This window comes from Thunnus maccoyii, chromosome 12, assembly GCF_910596095.1.
Source record: "Thunnus maccoyii chromosome 12, fThuMac1.1, whole genome shotgun sequence".
Classification (NCBI taxonomy): domain Eukaryota; kingdom Metazoa; phylum Chordata; class Actinopteri; order Scombriformes; family Scombridae; genus Thunnus; species Thunnus maccoyii.
The window spans coordinates 25,256,681-25,272,939 of NC_056544.1; the positions used below are offsets into that span (position 1 = coordinate 25,256,681).

At 39.9% G+C, this 16,259-nt stretch overlaps 1 protein-coding gene and 1 long non-coding RNA gene across 3 annotated transcripts in view; one reads left to right on the top strand and one right to left on the bottom strand.

Moving 5' to 3' along the window:
* The window catches only part of LOC121908206 (zinc finger E-box-binding homeobox 1-like), a 72,425-nt gene extending 61,240 nt beyond the window's left edge, over positions 1–11,185 (top strand). For both annotated transcript variants that reach the window (XM_042428037.1, XM_042428038.1), the window contains 3 exons: positions 1,642–3,455; positions 5,881–6,058; positions 7,493–11,185. In XM_042428037.1, coding sequence (XP_042283971.1) covers positions 1,642–3,455; positions 5,881–6,058; positions 7,493–8,208 — 2,708 coding nt within the window. In that variant the 3' untranslated portion in view covers positions 8,209–11,185. The remainder of the gene's footprint in view (positions 1–1,641; positions 3,456–5,880; positions 6,059–7,492) is intronic.
* Positions 11,186–11,350: 165 nt separating this feature from the next.
* Positions 11,351–14,103, bottom strand: LOC121909213. Its single transcript, XR_006099389.1, has 3 exons — positions 13,830–14,103; positions 13,052–13,107; positions 11,351–11,796 (listed from the first exon to the last, which is right to left on the bottom strand). It is a non-coding gene; the product is annotated as an uncharacterized LOC121909213 (long non-coding RNA).
* Between the last annotated feature and the right edge of the window lie 2,156 nt (positions 14,104–16,259).

Below are 16,259 nucleotides of genomic sequence, written 5' to 3' on the forward strand. Positions count from 1 at the left end.
CAGGCTAGCATACATCCATGCTACAGCTAAGTGGTGCGCTGCCAAAACGTTCCGGTAGGAACTCCCGCTTTAGAACTATAGTTCCTCACGTCGGACCAAATGGATTATTAAACTATTTTGACAGTAATTGTTTGGATCACGGAGCGTGTTTTTCGTATGACTGCATGCACCGAATCGTAACATCCGTACCGTGATGATTCGGGACGAACACACGTACCGTTACACCCCTAGTCTGTATTTATTGATATTCTGATTGTGAATTTATTGTTTCATAACCCAGAATGTGATTAGGTTGCCTTTTGAACACTGGAGAATATTTAGTAGGCTAAATGTTCCAGGGAGAATTGAAATTATGGTCAGGAATTTTCAGCCTCACATGTGACTAAGTAGAAATGACGACAAATGATGTAAAATTTAAATGTGTTTAAAGTGTTTCTTGCTGACAGACAGACTCTCGCTAACTTTAATTTCATCCATAACAAAAGTTAAGGGGGAAATAACAGATCATGAAAAGAAAATCTGGAGAAATCTGAAGAAAATCAAATAAATGTAGAAAGTTGTTTATGGTTCATTTGATCAAATTTATTTCAGATTTTTAACTAGTTGGTTAATCATAAAATTAATAAAATATAAAACTTGGGAGTGATACACTTGAGTTTAATCTGTAATCTGTCTCCACTCAGATATGTTGTTATTTATCAGATCAGTCTGATCAGCTGCAGCATCCAATCTTAACTGATATCCTATAAGGGGGCGTGTCAGCTGGTAAAAGACTTCCATGAAGGCTGTTCTCATGTATCCTCGCTCATGGCTCCTCAGAGACCACTCCTCGCTCCTTTAGAGCAGAAATAAGAGCTTTGAGACTGCCTTCAAGATGGTGGACCAGAACGACTTCTGGTTCAAGTGAGGAGTGAGGAAAGATCAAACAAGAGACTTGAGATATATCCATGGTCAGAGGCAACCATCTTGTTTTTGTTTTTCCTTGTTGCAATACACACACACTCACTTGTACATAGCCTCTTTACTTGGACTGCATATTGTGTGTTTTGCTCCTTTCTAGTTTGATACATTTAGACAGATTACATATTGTGTTTTACTTTTGTCTTCTTTTAATAAAATGCGTTTGAATAAACATGCTGTCTATTTAATGTTGTACAAAAGTGAATACTGCCAACCCCTGCACTGCAAAGAACTCCAAAATCCTTCAACATTTACTGGCTATTGATATGGTAATTTTGATTGTAGTTATTAAGTTAATTATTAATCAGAGTTCCAGATTGACGGTTAGTGTTTTTAATGAGACTGAATAAATTAATTAGCTATCAGTTTTCCCTGTCTTTAAGAGTGGTGTCCTGATAAATTAAATCCTATTATTTAATATAATTATTAATTGTTTCTGATAATTACTAATTATTTCTGATAGCCAAATTTAATCTAAATGCTCTACATAAAATGGTTCATGATCTCTATAGTTTAATAAAATAGTTTGCAAAATTTTGATTTAAACCAGGAACTATTTGATCATATCAGAGCATTAAAAGAAAAAAAAACAGTAAATTAAAATCAACTTAATTTAAAATACAACAGAGCTTCTCTTTTTTTAACATTTTTTTTGCAATTTCTCTGTGTGTCCCTTTTTAGGTGAGAAACCATATGAGTGCTCAAACTGCAAGAAGCGATTCTCCCACTCAGGCTCCTACAGCTCCCACATCAGTAGTAAGAAGTGTGTGAGTGCAGCACCCCCGAACGGTGTCACTCGGACATCGATCAAGATCAAGTCCCCTCCCACCACCACGACCACACCTGTCATGATCGCTCCAGCCCGCATGATTTTGAAAGAGAAGACTGAAAGCAAACCCCTCCAAGAGCAGCTCCCCGTCACCCAGATCAAATCTGAACCTGTGGAATACGAGTGCAAGCCCGTGACGGCAGCACCGGCGACATCAACTGGTGCCAACGGAGTAGTGAACGGAGGGACGACGACGACGTCGACGACGGTCCAGGCTGCAGCGCTGCCTCAGGGCGTGGCTATGGTCGTACCCACGGTCGGCTTAATGTCGCCCATTAGCATCAATCTGAATGACTTGCAGAACGTGCTGAAGGTGGCCATGGATGGAAATGTGCTCAGGCAGGTGTTGGGTACAGCCAACAGGGTGGTGACGCAGGGGAAGCAGGGAATTGTAGTCCAGCAGCCACAGCAGCAGATCATCAGCCTGCCGGCCTTCGTGGATCACGACGGCACCACAAAGATCATCATCAACTACAGCATCAGCCCTGCAGCCGCCACCACTGCCACTACCCAGCCTGCACCGTTTATTGTTAAAAATAATCCTCTCCCCGCTCCTACGGTTACCACCGCTGCAACCCCCACCCCCACCAAAACAGATAGACCCTCAACCCCAGAGGTGACTGACCTCACCATCGTCAAGGCAGAGCCAGAATCAGCACCCGTCACAGACACGGAGACGGTGGCGGCCGCACAGACAGAAAAAGGAACTGTTAAGACTTCACACACTGAAAAAGCTCAGATGCCAAAACCCAGCAGCCCCAGTACATGTTTACTATGTGACGACTGTCCCGACAACCTGGAGGCGTTGCACCTGCTCCAGCACCGCAAAGCAGCCAACGGGGAGGCTGTAGACTCCGCCGCCCTGGACCCCTCGTTCGCTGCTCTGCTAAGCGAGGCAGGGGTGACGCTGGAAGAACCACCTGTGGACGACCTCCTCTCACTCCTCAAGACCTACTTCGCCTCCAATGCCAATCCCAGCCAGGAGGAGCTGAGAAAGATCTCGGAGTCTGTCAGTATTCCCGTGGACGTGGTCAGAAAGTGGTTTATCAAGATGAACTCTGGGAAAAATGTGGGCAAATCCTGCAATGACACAGCGGTTTCCAAAAAGACTGAAACCACAAATTCCAATTCAGAGGATGTCTCAAATCAGAACGGAGAGACCGAGGAAGAGATCAAACCGGAAGCATCCGCCAAAGCCTCAACAGAATCTGGAAGCGCTTCCCCTTCCTCGCCACTAAGCCTCAACACCGGTGACCTCGTCATCGTTAAAAGCGAGCCAGAAGACCCGGAGGCCCCGGACTCCCAGGCTGAGCCCCTGGACCTCTCCCTTCCTAAACATCTTGCAGCAGCGTTGGAAACCAAAACGACAACGCCTCCCGCCAAACAACAGGAACATCCTCTGAACCTGACCTGCCTGAGGAAGGAGCAGCTCGAAGGTCAAACCATCTACGTCAACACGCCTCAGACCGGAAGACCTGTCAACATCGTCACCGCCGCGCAGCTGCCCACATTGGTGGCCATCGCTAGTCAGGGCACGGTGGGCTGTCTCAGCGCCATCAACACCACAACGAAGCGAACCATCCTCATCCCCCAGCTCACCTACACCTACGCCACTACGGCCGGCAGCGCCACTGGAGCAAAGACTGTCGTACTCAACGGACATAAGGTTGGTAGTCTGGAACATTTATGTTTTCCAAACAGTATTTCCTCTGCGGGGTTTTAGACATTTTGATTTGTTTTCTCCAAAACTACTCAAAAAATATGCTGTAGATAATCTGGAAACAGTGAAAGTTGTAGATGCTTTTGAATGCATGCCATGCTGTAAGAGGTAAGAAAAAACATGTTGTATTTATTCATAGTAATGTATTTAACTTTATCCAAGTATTCAGCTGTAAACTGCTCTTATGTTTCAGACTCTCCAGTCCCATAAACAGTTAGTTAGTCGACAGCAGTTATACAGCCAAATAATAAATATCTGTTCATCTATTCAATGTTATTTTTGATAAATAATGTATCTTAAAATTGCTACTTTTGTCTGACAGTCCAAACAAAAACCAAAGATATTTCATTTAAACTGATAGTAATAAGGAAGGACCATGTTACAACAGTATGCGATCAAAGGTTTAGTGATATGAGGAAGTTTTGGGTGTTGGGGATGGATGTAAAGATGTGTACATGTCATTATTGTGTAAAATACTCGGTTGGGTTTAAATAGTGTTATATACTGTTTATGCATATTTGGTTCAAGCCTACAGTATAACATAATTGAGAACACCCCTGGTCAGTATCACTAAAATGTTAAGTACTTACAAATCCTTTCCATTTAATAGTTTTATTTGTTTTTAGACAATAATCAAGAAGGCTTAAGCCAATTCACTAGAAAAACAGAATGTTTGATTAATTAAACTATAATTAAAGGTCCATATTTAAGAATGAACTGCAACAAAAGTCAGCACACCCTTCATTAGTGACTCTCAATTCTTTTATTCTTTTCTATTTTTTATGTCTGCCTTTTACTTTTGATGACAGATTACATCCTCCTGGGTATAGATGATACCAGTCTTGGTATCTCTGTGGAGAGATGTTCTCATTCTTCACAGATGATTCTTCTCAGCTGCTCTTTGCTGGAGGGGTTTTGTTGCTCTACCTTCCTCTTTAAAATACTCTAAAGGTGTTATATTGGTCAGGGGACATACTTGGCGAGGTCATAGCTTTCACTTTTTTCTCCTTAAAAACTCTTAAGTGATTTTTGCGGTGTGTTTGGGTTCATTATGTTGGATAATTCCCCTCCTGCCAACCTTCTTGAGACTGTTAGTCGTCTTTTCATTCAGTATTTGGATATACAAACCTGCATGTCATCTTCTCTGGCAACTTGCAGTTTTGTGAGCAACGGTTTTCTTTTTGGACGTCGTCCATAGTCGTTGACTTCATGCAATGTCCTTCACTGTCTGAACAGTCACTGATACACCAATTTCCACTGATAATCCTTGTGCTGAGTCAGAAGCACTTGCCCGTCTGTTTTTTTTTAGTGCAAGGTTGTATAAATAGTGAATTGTGCGTGCTGTCATTTTTTGAGGACGGCCACTGCACCTTCTGTTATTGGCAGTATGGGTCCTCCTATACCTCCTAACCACTGCTGCAGCTGTGTTTTGGCCTCTGTTCAGTAGCCTAATGATGATCTTCTTCCCATCTTTATGAAGTCCTTACCATGTGGAGCCATGTTGCATTCGACACAACTCAAACCAAAATTGAGATAGTCGTGGTGTTCACAAGTTCTTTTATGACCTTGTTCAGGCAATTTGTCTAAATTGGAAGTCACAGGTGTAATCATTATTGTTGTATTGAGGTACTTTGAGGCCTGTGTTTTCAATTTAGTCTATCTAACCTGTTTGATTTAATTACAAATAAGATCAAATACCCTACACTTCACCTGAAAAACACTACAGTTATTGTGATAGTGATATTGCACTGGGTGTATTCAGTTTTCTTGTACACTGTATAAAAGACCCTCTACCCATGTACCTCAAAGAATGAATGTTGCCCTTCTTGCAGTGACTTTGTCTGGGATGATGTAGGTGAGGCTGACAAACCGTCAGCACGCCAAACCGCAGCAGCCATTACGTCAGTAGATGAGAGTTGGATATTCTCCCGGATATCAATCTGAGAGTGATGCAGACAAATATAAAACCCCCTCTGAGTGAATCTCATCATGAGAATATGTGTCTGAAACATTTGGCAGTCCTCCACCTGATTGTGTTTTCTCAGATAACAGATCAGCACATATTTCAACTTCTGGTTTCTTGGACTCGCTACATTTAAATGTTTCAAAAGAAACTTTAAATCAAAAGCAACCACTTTCCTGCAAAGAATGAAATCATATTTTTTAAGAGCACTCTGCTTTTTATCCTCACTGAGTTGCTGAGCAGCTCCACTGCAGCAGCTGAGGTGTAATGTTTAAGGAAAACTCAATCAAAGGAAGAGATTCATACATTAACATTCACCTCAGACAATAAGGGCATTCAAACTAGTAATTAAAAGCTAATTTTCTTCACCTTTTTAGTTATCGCCTCCACTTATATTTACAATTACAGACGGAGAAGAGACTGGACAGCAGCTCTGATAGCATTTCCGTGGCGGAGGAGCAGAACGACGCGGATTTCGCGGTGATCAAGAGGCGGCGGCTGGAAAACGGCGTTTACCCCTGTGATCTTTGCTCCAAGGTCTTCCAGAAGGGCAGCTCCCTGCTCAGGCACAAATACGAACACACAGGTATGATTTTAGGACGAACAAACATGACAGCATGCGTTCAGGAAAAACATGATCTCACATCTTTATGTGCTGTGCTAACACTAATGCGTTAATTTGTTTGTTTCATTGCATTAGACAAAGATTGTTTTAATAAATCTGTTTTATTTTATCCAGCAGCATTTGTGTTTTTTTCCTCCGTGTAGCCCGGAGTGAGGTTTTAGTTTTCAAGGCTGTGATTTTTACATATGACATCATACCTCGTTAAACGTGTTATACTTGGTGTGATTGTAACGTTTATAGGACACCTGGCCTGTAAATGTAGCAGCTTCGAGGCATCGACATCAGTATTCATAGAGATGAGATTCTTGAGGTGAATTAGGTGAATATTTTCCCTGAAGCTCCAGCTACCCTCAGATTGGAAGGTAGCCATAAAGTCTGTTAACAATGTGTGCGCTGAACTACTGTGCACAGGTCGGTTCAGCCGCGACATCATCCACCTACACACACACACAACATACCATTACTCTGGGTTTATAGGCTGCTGATTTAATTATGATTAGTCAGCAATGAGTTGGGTAGGTGAATAGATCTCTAAATGTCAAAACTCCACTGTGAACAACTTCTCATACCTTTTACAACAGAGTAAATATGGAGAATAGTGCTTATTTCACATTATATTTTATTATAAGAATATGACCTCATTACCTTACAGCAGTGGCTCCTAAACTTTATGGCTTATGACGTCTTAAAACAAAGCAGTACCTACTTGTCACACTTTTTATCTGCTGAATATGTCCATAATCCATAATCTGTCCATTATTTTCTCAATTAATCAATTAGTCGTTTGATGTATAAAACATCACTGTTACCCAAAAGGCCAAGGTGCAACCTGAAATGTCTTCTATTGTCCCGATCAATAGTCCTTAACCCAAAAATATTCAATTTACTACCATAGAGGACTAAAGAAACCAAAAAATATCCACATTCAAGAAGCTGGAGTGAGAGAATTCTGGCATTTGTAATTAAAAATTGATGCAAAATGACTAATCGATTATCAAAATTGATGATGATTAATTTTCTGTCGATTGACTGATCGTTGCAGTTTTGATAATTTTGTGTTTTCTGTGACTCAGTGGGCGGAATCAGACCCCCGGGTTGGAAACCGCTGCCTCAACATTTGTCAAAACAATTTCACCCCAAGATCTGTTTAGTCGGAGCTTTCAATCATATCACACAACCTTGATATTGATATTGATGTTGTGATAAAATCCAAGGCTTCAGAGCAGCTATTAAGTGGCTCTTTGGAGTGAATGTCAACTGCTTTTTAATACCTAAATTGTGCCACAACTTGTAACGTCTGCCTCTACTACATTCACCTCTCAGCTGCAGTTACTTGGCAGGTAAATGCAGTATTAGTTCCCTCTCTGACTCGTTGTTTGTGTTTATCATCTGCAGGAAAACGCCCTCACGAGTGCGGCGTCTGCAAGAAGGCCTTCAAACACAAGCATCACCTGATCGAACACTCGAGGCTGCACTCGGGTGAGAAACCCTACCAGTGCGACAAGTGCGGGAAGCGTTTCTCTCACTCGGGCTCTTACTCCCAGCACATGAACCACCGTTACTCCTACTGCAAGAAGGACGGGCCGAACTCGGGCTCCGGCTCGGGTCCCAGCATGTTCCAGTCGGAGCTCGGCAGTCCCGGCGCCGGCGTGCAGTCGGACAGCCGGACCACGACCCCGCCCTCCCAACTGGACTCAGACGAGAGGGAGAGCGAGGAAGAGGACGACGACGACGAGGCCATGTGCATGGACGACATCCGGGTGGTGCAGGTGGACGACGGCGAGTGCGAGATCTACGAGGGTAATTTCGACGATTTCGTCGAAGAAGAGGAGGTGGTGGCGGAGGAGGAAGAGCCAACAGGAGAAGGAGAAGAAGAAGAGGAAGAGAGAGAGGAGATGGAGGAAGAGGTCATCTCCGAGGTGGTCACGGTGGAGCTGAGGAACGATCACCCGGAGGACGAAGAGATGGAGGAAATAACCGAAGAAAAGGAGGAAGCGGCAAGTGTGGAGACGGAGGAGATGGCAGACTGTGAAGCGGATACGGACAAAAGCATCAGGGAGGGCGCAGACGGCGGCGAACCCACAGAGGAAGTGGTGACAGACGCCAAATAAAAGGAAAGGAAAACTTCTTCGGGACAGTTCGAAACTGTTGGGTCATCTGCGTCGACTTAATGAAGACAAAACCGCATCTTGCCATCAGAAGGAAGTCATGGCGGTTGCCTGATCTTAACGGTCCACTACTGTGTACAAAAACCCAGGTGTGCCTGAACTTGAAAAAAAGAAAAAAAAAATACAAAACAGTGACTTTTTTTCTTGTGGAAAATATCAGTGTTAAAAATTGTTTATAGAAGTACAGATTTTAAAGCCGAACTCTCCCACCAACTTGTTAGACTTGTTACTGAGACATCCCAGGTTGTTTTATTGTTTGTTTGTCTGTCTGTTTTCATTTGATCAGTGTTACTAATCTTGTTCTTGTTTGAAAACATTTTAACCTGTAAAGATGAGAAAGATTTCTATACCTTTTTATTGCCAATGAAGTTTCCTAAATCAGTATTTTATTGAGTTCTACGAACAAAAACCTCTGCACTACAGTATTCCTGGTTTACCTATGGATACATGCCTCATGCATCGTATGCCCTTCAGTGTTATATACATACACTAGCTAGCGAGATGTTGTCTGTGTTAGTGTTAAGTTAGTCTTTGCTAGCTAGCATTTTTACGTTTTGTTTTCAGTTTGACTGTTAGCCTTAAGGAAAACAAAGTATTCTTGGGGAAGGGTTGTGGGCGGGATGGGGAGTCCGGGATGAGAAACGTGGCTTCTGTACGCCATAACCAAATTTGTCCTATCAGGGAAGGTAAAGTCACAACCTCAAAGCCAGCATCGGGGCGCTGATGTTTCGCAACCCGGCGTAGCACCCGACGGACGGAGCCTCCGGGTGAAAGCTCCGCCCGCCCGGCTCAGCCGCGGCTACGAAACACACGCGCCCGTTCTTACCGAGCTTCTCCTTCTTTTTGGTTGATTTTTTTTTTAAGTTCTTGGTCAGTGTTTCAGTGTTTATCAGCTTAACATATGAAGTCATACATGAAGGAACAGGGCTGTTACCTGCTCCACCCCAATGCCTCCAGCCTTATGCAAGACCTGTGTGCTGTTAAAAGTGCCATTGAACAGTGTTATCATTTCTTCACACATGTAGCCAGTATTATGTCCCTCTGTTACTTACACAAGACCCATATTGACTAATGTTTGTTGACTTGCTCAGAACAGCAGCTTTACGCCACAATTATTAAAAGATCCGTCATGAGATATTAATCAGAATACGTTTGAGGCCTTTTAAAGTATTTGAACCACACAAAGTGACAGGATTAGGGCTGCAACTAACAATTATCTTATTTATCAATTAATCTGCTGCAATTAATCTCCTATTCGAATATTCAACTAATAGTTTTGTCTATAAAATGTCAGAAAGTAGTGAAAAATGCCTGTGATAATATTCCAGAGCTCAACGTTTTCTTTTTTTTCCCCCTTTATTACCTGCCCAATTGTCCAAAACATGAAAAATATTCTGTTTACAATCATATAAAACAGAAGAAGCTGAAACCAGAGAATTATTGTGATTTCTTTCTTATAAATGACTGAACTGATTAATCAACTTAAAAAATGGTTGCAGATTGTTTTGCTGTTGATCAACTGATGAATTCAGCCTTTTACAGTTTATCTATATAAAATAAGGCTTCTGGGTCTTTACACTCATAATTTTATTTTTTGATATTTGCAATAATTTTCAGTTACAGAAGAGTTGATAGAGTTGCCAACAAAACCCACCCAAAAGATACGCGTGGGACCCGATCAGAAATACATTGCACACTGAGCTTACCTGTGGATATAAAATGCCTTCTAACCTTGAAATGATCAGTTTCACTCTGATGTTTGAAACACTTAAAAGTTAAATATTAATAGTTGGACTTAATATCATAAGTCTCAAAGTTTGAAAAATGTTTACACAAGTGCTTAAAAACAGAAAATGTTCTGTTAACAGCTATTTGATGCTAAAAACCATCCCTGAACATACAGGGAACGTTATATCTCCAACTTTCTCCACCAGATTAGTTCAAGAAATCAAAACTATATTTAGAATAAAAAATAGTTTAAAATAAGATTGAGGACTTGACACTAACATGATGAATTTTGTCAGACTTGTGCACTTGTTTTCAGATTGTTTAAAAAGAAAAATAGTGGCGAGCTGTCCCGCACTTCAGGTAACAAACATTAGTGAATGTGGTCTCGGTTGAAGTGTTTTCAGTTGGTTTTTACCAAACAGTGTTTATTTTATTAGTCTGTTTTAATTCTGTTTGTTTTATGTGTGTCCTCTGTATGTTTTTTCAACAATGGCAGTATTAGAACCCTGTTCACAGATTTAAAAAAAAAAAATGTACCTGTTAGTTTTTAGCAGACTTTTTTATATTTATGTGTCTTATTTTTATATTTTCTTTTATGGTTATTTATTACACATTGTAGTGTACATTACTGTAGTTTGAATTGATACAATAATATATTTTAGTATGAAAAATAATCTTGAGACAAACAACAAAAAAAAAAAATTCCCAAAATGTGGTTCTGGGAGCTGAGGTTTGTTTTGACAAAAAAAAAAAAAAAAAAAAAAAAACCATAAAAAAGAATAAAACATGTATTCTGTAAACATGACTTCTGTTTTAAGCTAAAAGAAAAAAAAAGAATGAAGTGAGAAATAGAAACTGTTACATGTGCATCCGCTCTTTGCGTCGTTATGAAGCTACTGAATTCTAAAACTCTGTGATTTTAAAAGCATGAGTCGTCGCCGTTTTAATGAAGGATCCTTGTTATGAAGAGTTACTCCTCCCTTCTTATTTCGAAAAAGCCAAATTTAGATCGTTGTCTCGCAAAACCCCCCGTTTTCTGTTCTGTGCCAACTTGTTCCATTGTACTGTCGAAGGCTGCATATTGTTTGTCCTCTACACGCCCTTTGTAAATCCACTGTCTTTTTGTATTGTTTTTATTTTTAGTTTTGATCCATTTTTATGACTCCCCATCACAATAAAATATAAGACAGCATTTCCGAGTGATGAGTTTGACTTTTTAATCTTCCTGCTGCATCAATCAAGTGGGATTAAAAATCTCTGTGGATATACGGTAGATATATTAAGGACTTTTTTGCAAGTTGGTTTGGCAGTTAGACCATCCAAAATAAAGAAGGATATAGATTTGACCTTCAGTCAGTTTGTATGCAATTTTATTTCAATCAGGAGAGACTCAATTGAAGGAAAGTCTTAGAGAGTAATTGCATTTATTTGATGTAATGTGCACAGTAGGGAAGGTTGAAGAAAATCTGCAGGGCTTAAAGCTCACAGAGGCGCCATAGAGCAGCTTTAAATTAATATAATACTTAATTAAATACATTGTACATATTTCCTCCTGGACTACTTTTCAGGCTCACAAATGTTTTCTTGCTTTAATCCCTGAATATGTGAGAAGTGTTTGGCGATTAGACCCCATCATGACATTTTCAGGGGGAGATCATGTCCTGAGCTGAAGATCTGGATGGATGAGATGTGGAGCAGGACTCTGATGAGCTCAGTGGAAGGACCCATGGACCCTGGATCTGATGAACACGGGGTGTGTGGGGTGGAGGAGATGGTTGCGTCGTTCCGACACTGAAATGATGGCTGACAGCAGCAGAGAGAGGAACATTTTTAAAAGTTTGACAGCAACAGGATGATTAGCTCACACTCTTTTTGTTTTTCTCTTTATTATTTCACATTCTGTACAGTGTTTGGACCTTTTCAACTGCTGCATACTTTGTGCTATAAAAGCCATTCAAATGTCAAACTGTGCAGCTCATTTAGCAGATGTGCTGCTATTTTCTGTTTATTCCAGTGACTTTCTATTAATTTTTTAAACATCAAAATTTATACTGGCAGTCTATTGGAGAAATGATCCAACTGAGTCACTTTGAAACTCAACGGCTCAGTCCTTATCCTACAGATCTCATTCAAACTTTAAAACATTCACAAAAATTTTGTATTTTGTGTTGTGATACATTTTGTTCTTTTGGAGCAATTTAAGTCCATAATGAAGGCTTTTATAGCAGTTTTCAGACCTCATCAGTGTGTCATGTGCTCAGACACAGTGTAGAGTAGAAATTCTTTTAGAATCGAAAAAAATTTGTAAACAAGTCTCACTCCCACAGTTTTAATTCTCCAAGCTCATATCATACCTCAAAACGTTGCCACAAGCCTCCTCTCTCTCAAAATGTAAATATATTTCCCATAGAGTTATAGTTATTGAGATCTAATCCTTAATTAATAGGGAGAACACTATCCGGTTCTCATTGACTCCGATACAAACTGCAGGTGGTTCCTCCAGTTCCTTAAACTTACAGTTTCTCTCTTGTTTCAGAAACAGTTTTGCTTTTCAAAGGCATTAACAATCATTATCAGAGACTGAAACATCTCTTGTAGAAACTACAACAGGAGCAATCAAGTATTTCACACTGACATGCATTTCCAACATCAGGCTGAAAACAGGAAATGCACATTTTACATAGAGCTGAAATGATAAGTTGATTGTAGGAAAATGAATCAGCAACTATTTTGATAAATCGATTAATTGTCATCAGTTTCTCTTACGCAAACATTCCCTTGTTATAGCTTCTCAGTTGTGAGATTTTCTGCTTATCTTTGTCTTTTATGATAAATTTAAGTATTTGGGAGTTTAGACTTTTGGTCTGACAAACAAGCAATCTGAGAACATTACCCAGGGCTTTAGAAATTGTGATTGCCATTTGTCCCATATATACATGCACGGGTAAGGGGTTGATGACGCAATGTAAAGGGACCTCAACTCAGCAGCTGTTAGTCTTTAAGACGTCCATAAATGAAGGATTACTACTGTTAGACATGTAAAAGGACCCCCTCTTACCTCCTGGAGCACTCCCACCCGGCGCTGCTGCATTTTTGCCTTTTTATTTTCTTTTTCTGTTGTAGGTGAAAACAATTTTCCTCAGGTTGGAGATGAAGACTGAATCTAAATCTGGTCCAAACAGCAGATCCACACTGACACAGTATCATACAAAATAGTAGAGCACTAAATGTTCAAGCAGAGCTGTTGTGAACTCTAGATATTTTATAATTACCTTACTAATTTCAATGTAGGCTTATTTTAGTCTGCTCTAAGTACATGGTGTGCAGCTGTTGTCGGGGAAAACTAACAAAAATATCATGGAAATAAATATCAGGTCAGCAGATACTGATTAAGCCCTGTAATTTTTCAAAGGAGTAGTGATGAGATTTCTCTCCTTTCATGTTCACCCTGAAGGTCCTCAAGCATATCCGTCTGCCTCTCATCAGCCCTTACTACCTCAACTATGTGATCAAGTCTCAGGATGTGGTGAAGGAGAACCAGGACTGCCAGAGGCTCATCTCCGAGGCCGAGGACTACCTGCTGCTGAAGGGCAGCCTTGAAGAGCCCTACCACCCTATAGGGCACAGCCACGCAGGTCCATTGTAGTGAAGACTTTGAAAGAATTTAATAAAAAGTGTATTTTTTTGTCGAAATGGAAGTTATCACTATATTGACATGTATGATTCCATTGAATAATTTCCAGTGAGAAACATGCTGTTTTCACTTAGAGACTATTTTTACTAAGGAGTGCAGATGACTGATAGGGAGCTTCGTCACATGGTGCAACGATAATCACCTGAGGCTCAATATCAGCAAAACCAATGAGCTTGTGGCGGACTACCCTGAGGAACAGGAGGCCCCTTGTCCTGCTTCCCACTACAGTGACAAAGTGACTTAGCCCATTCAACACCTGTCTTCAATCAGCTCATCACCTCTCTGGTATTTCAGCCCTAGCTCTTCACCCAGTCTTTGTAAGATCGTTTTTTTTCAGCTACGGTGGTAAACAAACCTCCCCAATGCAAGTGCATTTGGAAAAGTGTTCCCTTTGTTGTTGTCTAGCTTGTTATTCATTGTCTTTCCTCAGCTATGTCATTCCTCAGCTATGTTGTTGTTCTTGTTCGTCTGTATGTCTATTAGTGGGTAAGTTCACTGAGAGAAACAAAAAACAGAGTCAAATTCCTTGTATGTGTTCACATGTTTGGCCAATAAAGCTGATACTCACAGAGCAGAAAGTTGTAGCAATGACAGTAGACAAAGCTTCAGATATAGATGCTGCTGCAAAGAAGCTAAAATGTGGATACTTCATACAATATTCTACACAATGACCACTGTTTCAAGGTGTCACCAATTCAGTATCTGACCAAATGTGAAATATGGTCACAATCTGCCCTTCTGTTCCTGAGTTATGGTGTTGATTAATGGCCAGAAAAGTGTTTTTTCCAGAACATTATGATGACACAGTGAAGTTGTCCTTTAACCTTTTGTATATAAAATGTCAACACTTCATCATTTCAGAGGACCAGCAGACAAGAGTTTAATTAATTTTATGACATCAGAAAAATGCTTGTAACAGCTTTTGAACTGGTTATTTTGACTGCTGTGTTTATTTACAACGAGATGTAGCTGTATTCATTGTTATGTTTTGTTATAAGATCCAGGCTACAACCATATTATTCCCAATAAGATTGAGAATATCTTCTGTCCAGGCAGATCTGCTCCAGAAAGCAGCATAAGGCCAAACATAAAAGTCACAGACAGACAACATACAACAATATAAGAAAGCAAAATACAGTCAAAGTCACATTAAAAAATGAGCAGAGTCAAAATTTAGTGTAAAAGTTCTCCAACATCAAACCAGCAGCTGATAAAACCTGTTTCAGTCCAGACTAAACACAGTCTGGACTGCTCCTTTATTGAGTCTGATGCATCAATCATGTCAGAGGATTGACTTCTTATTGATTTAAATGATTAATAAGGTGAAAAATATTTTTTTTTTTTCTAAATTCTAGGAATTTCAATGTAAAGAATAACGATCTAAAAGCTCATTCTGGTTGAATCTCTTGTTCAGTAAGAGCAATACACACATTGTGAAGAAAGAAAGAAAATAATATAAATTCAAATATAATATATTTATAATATAAATATAACTTCTTCTCTGTTTCACACACATGCAATTACTTGTGAATATGTTGGGAATCATTTTACAAAGAAAATGTGATCAGTAGATGAAAACGTTTCATTTTCAAACAGTAGTTGTTGTTGAACTAGATTATAAATGGGATGTCCAGCAGGGCACGGCCAAGGCTACTTTAAAAAAATTCAAAATCCATAAACACAAGAATGTGTGTTATAGTCAAAAGTGACCCACAAAACAAGATATAGACCCATCACATTTATTCATTTGTAAAATATATATTGGTAGCTTTTGTTCAATATCTGTTACAGGGTCTGTAATTCTAATGATTTAGACTCTAATTCCGTTTTGGTTTAGTTTTCATGTCTCATTAACTTATTAGTAGTCAGCTACTTTTAAGTAAGTAAAAAAGTTTTACACATGAAGGACACAGGGCTGTATGAGCATCCAAACACACAAGATATAACAATGTACTGTTGTATTTAAGGAAATGCTTCCCTCTGCTGGTCAGAAGAGGAAAATACATCTTAGATTTACATCTTAGATAAATAGTAGGCAATAGATTTCTTTATAAAATTGTATGAGCACATTTCCTATTGCTTATAAATTGGATAGACTCCAAATACTTATAGGAAGCCAGTATGAGCACACTGACAACTGTAAAGTGATGGTGAAGGTTTGTTATAAACACTATTTCAGAATTTGAGTGATGGGTTATCAGCGTTTATGTGCATTTAGCCTCCACTACAGCCTCATCACAACATAGTGTTCATGGGTAATGTAGGACTTGGACCAGGAGGATTGTTTCTGCAGCCTGCTTCAGACAGATGCAGTGGTATTAAGAACTTAATTTCAAGTTGGCTGGTAACTTTACAACAATGTAAGCCATGCTCGTCAGAATAAATCACCTTTTTTAGTCATTCAACAAGTCTCTGAGTCTGTCTCTTATCACCTTCCATGACAAGCTTCCTCCACAAGTAAAACTTTATTTCAAGGCAAAACAGCAATTAATTGTAAAAAGTCAGAAAGTGTTGCAGAAATATTTCATTTTTCTCGCTTCTTATCTTGTCAATGGTCTTGTGACCCCTTAGA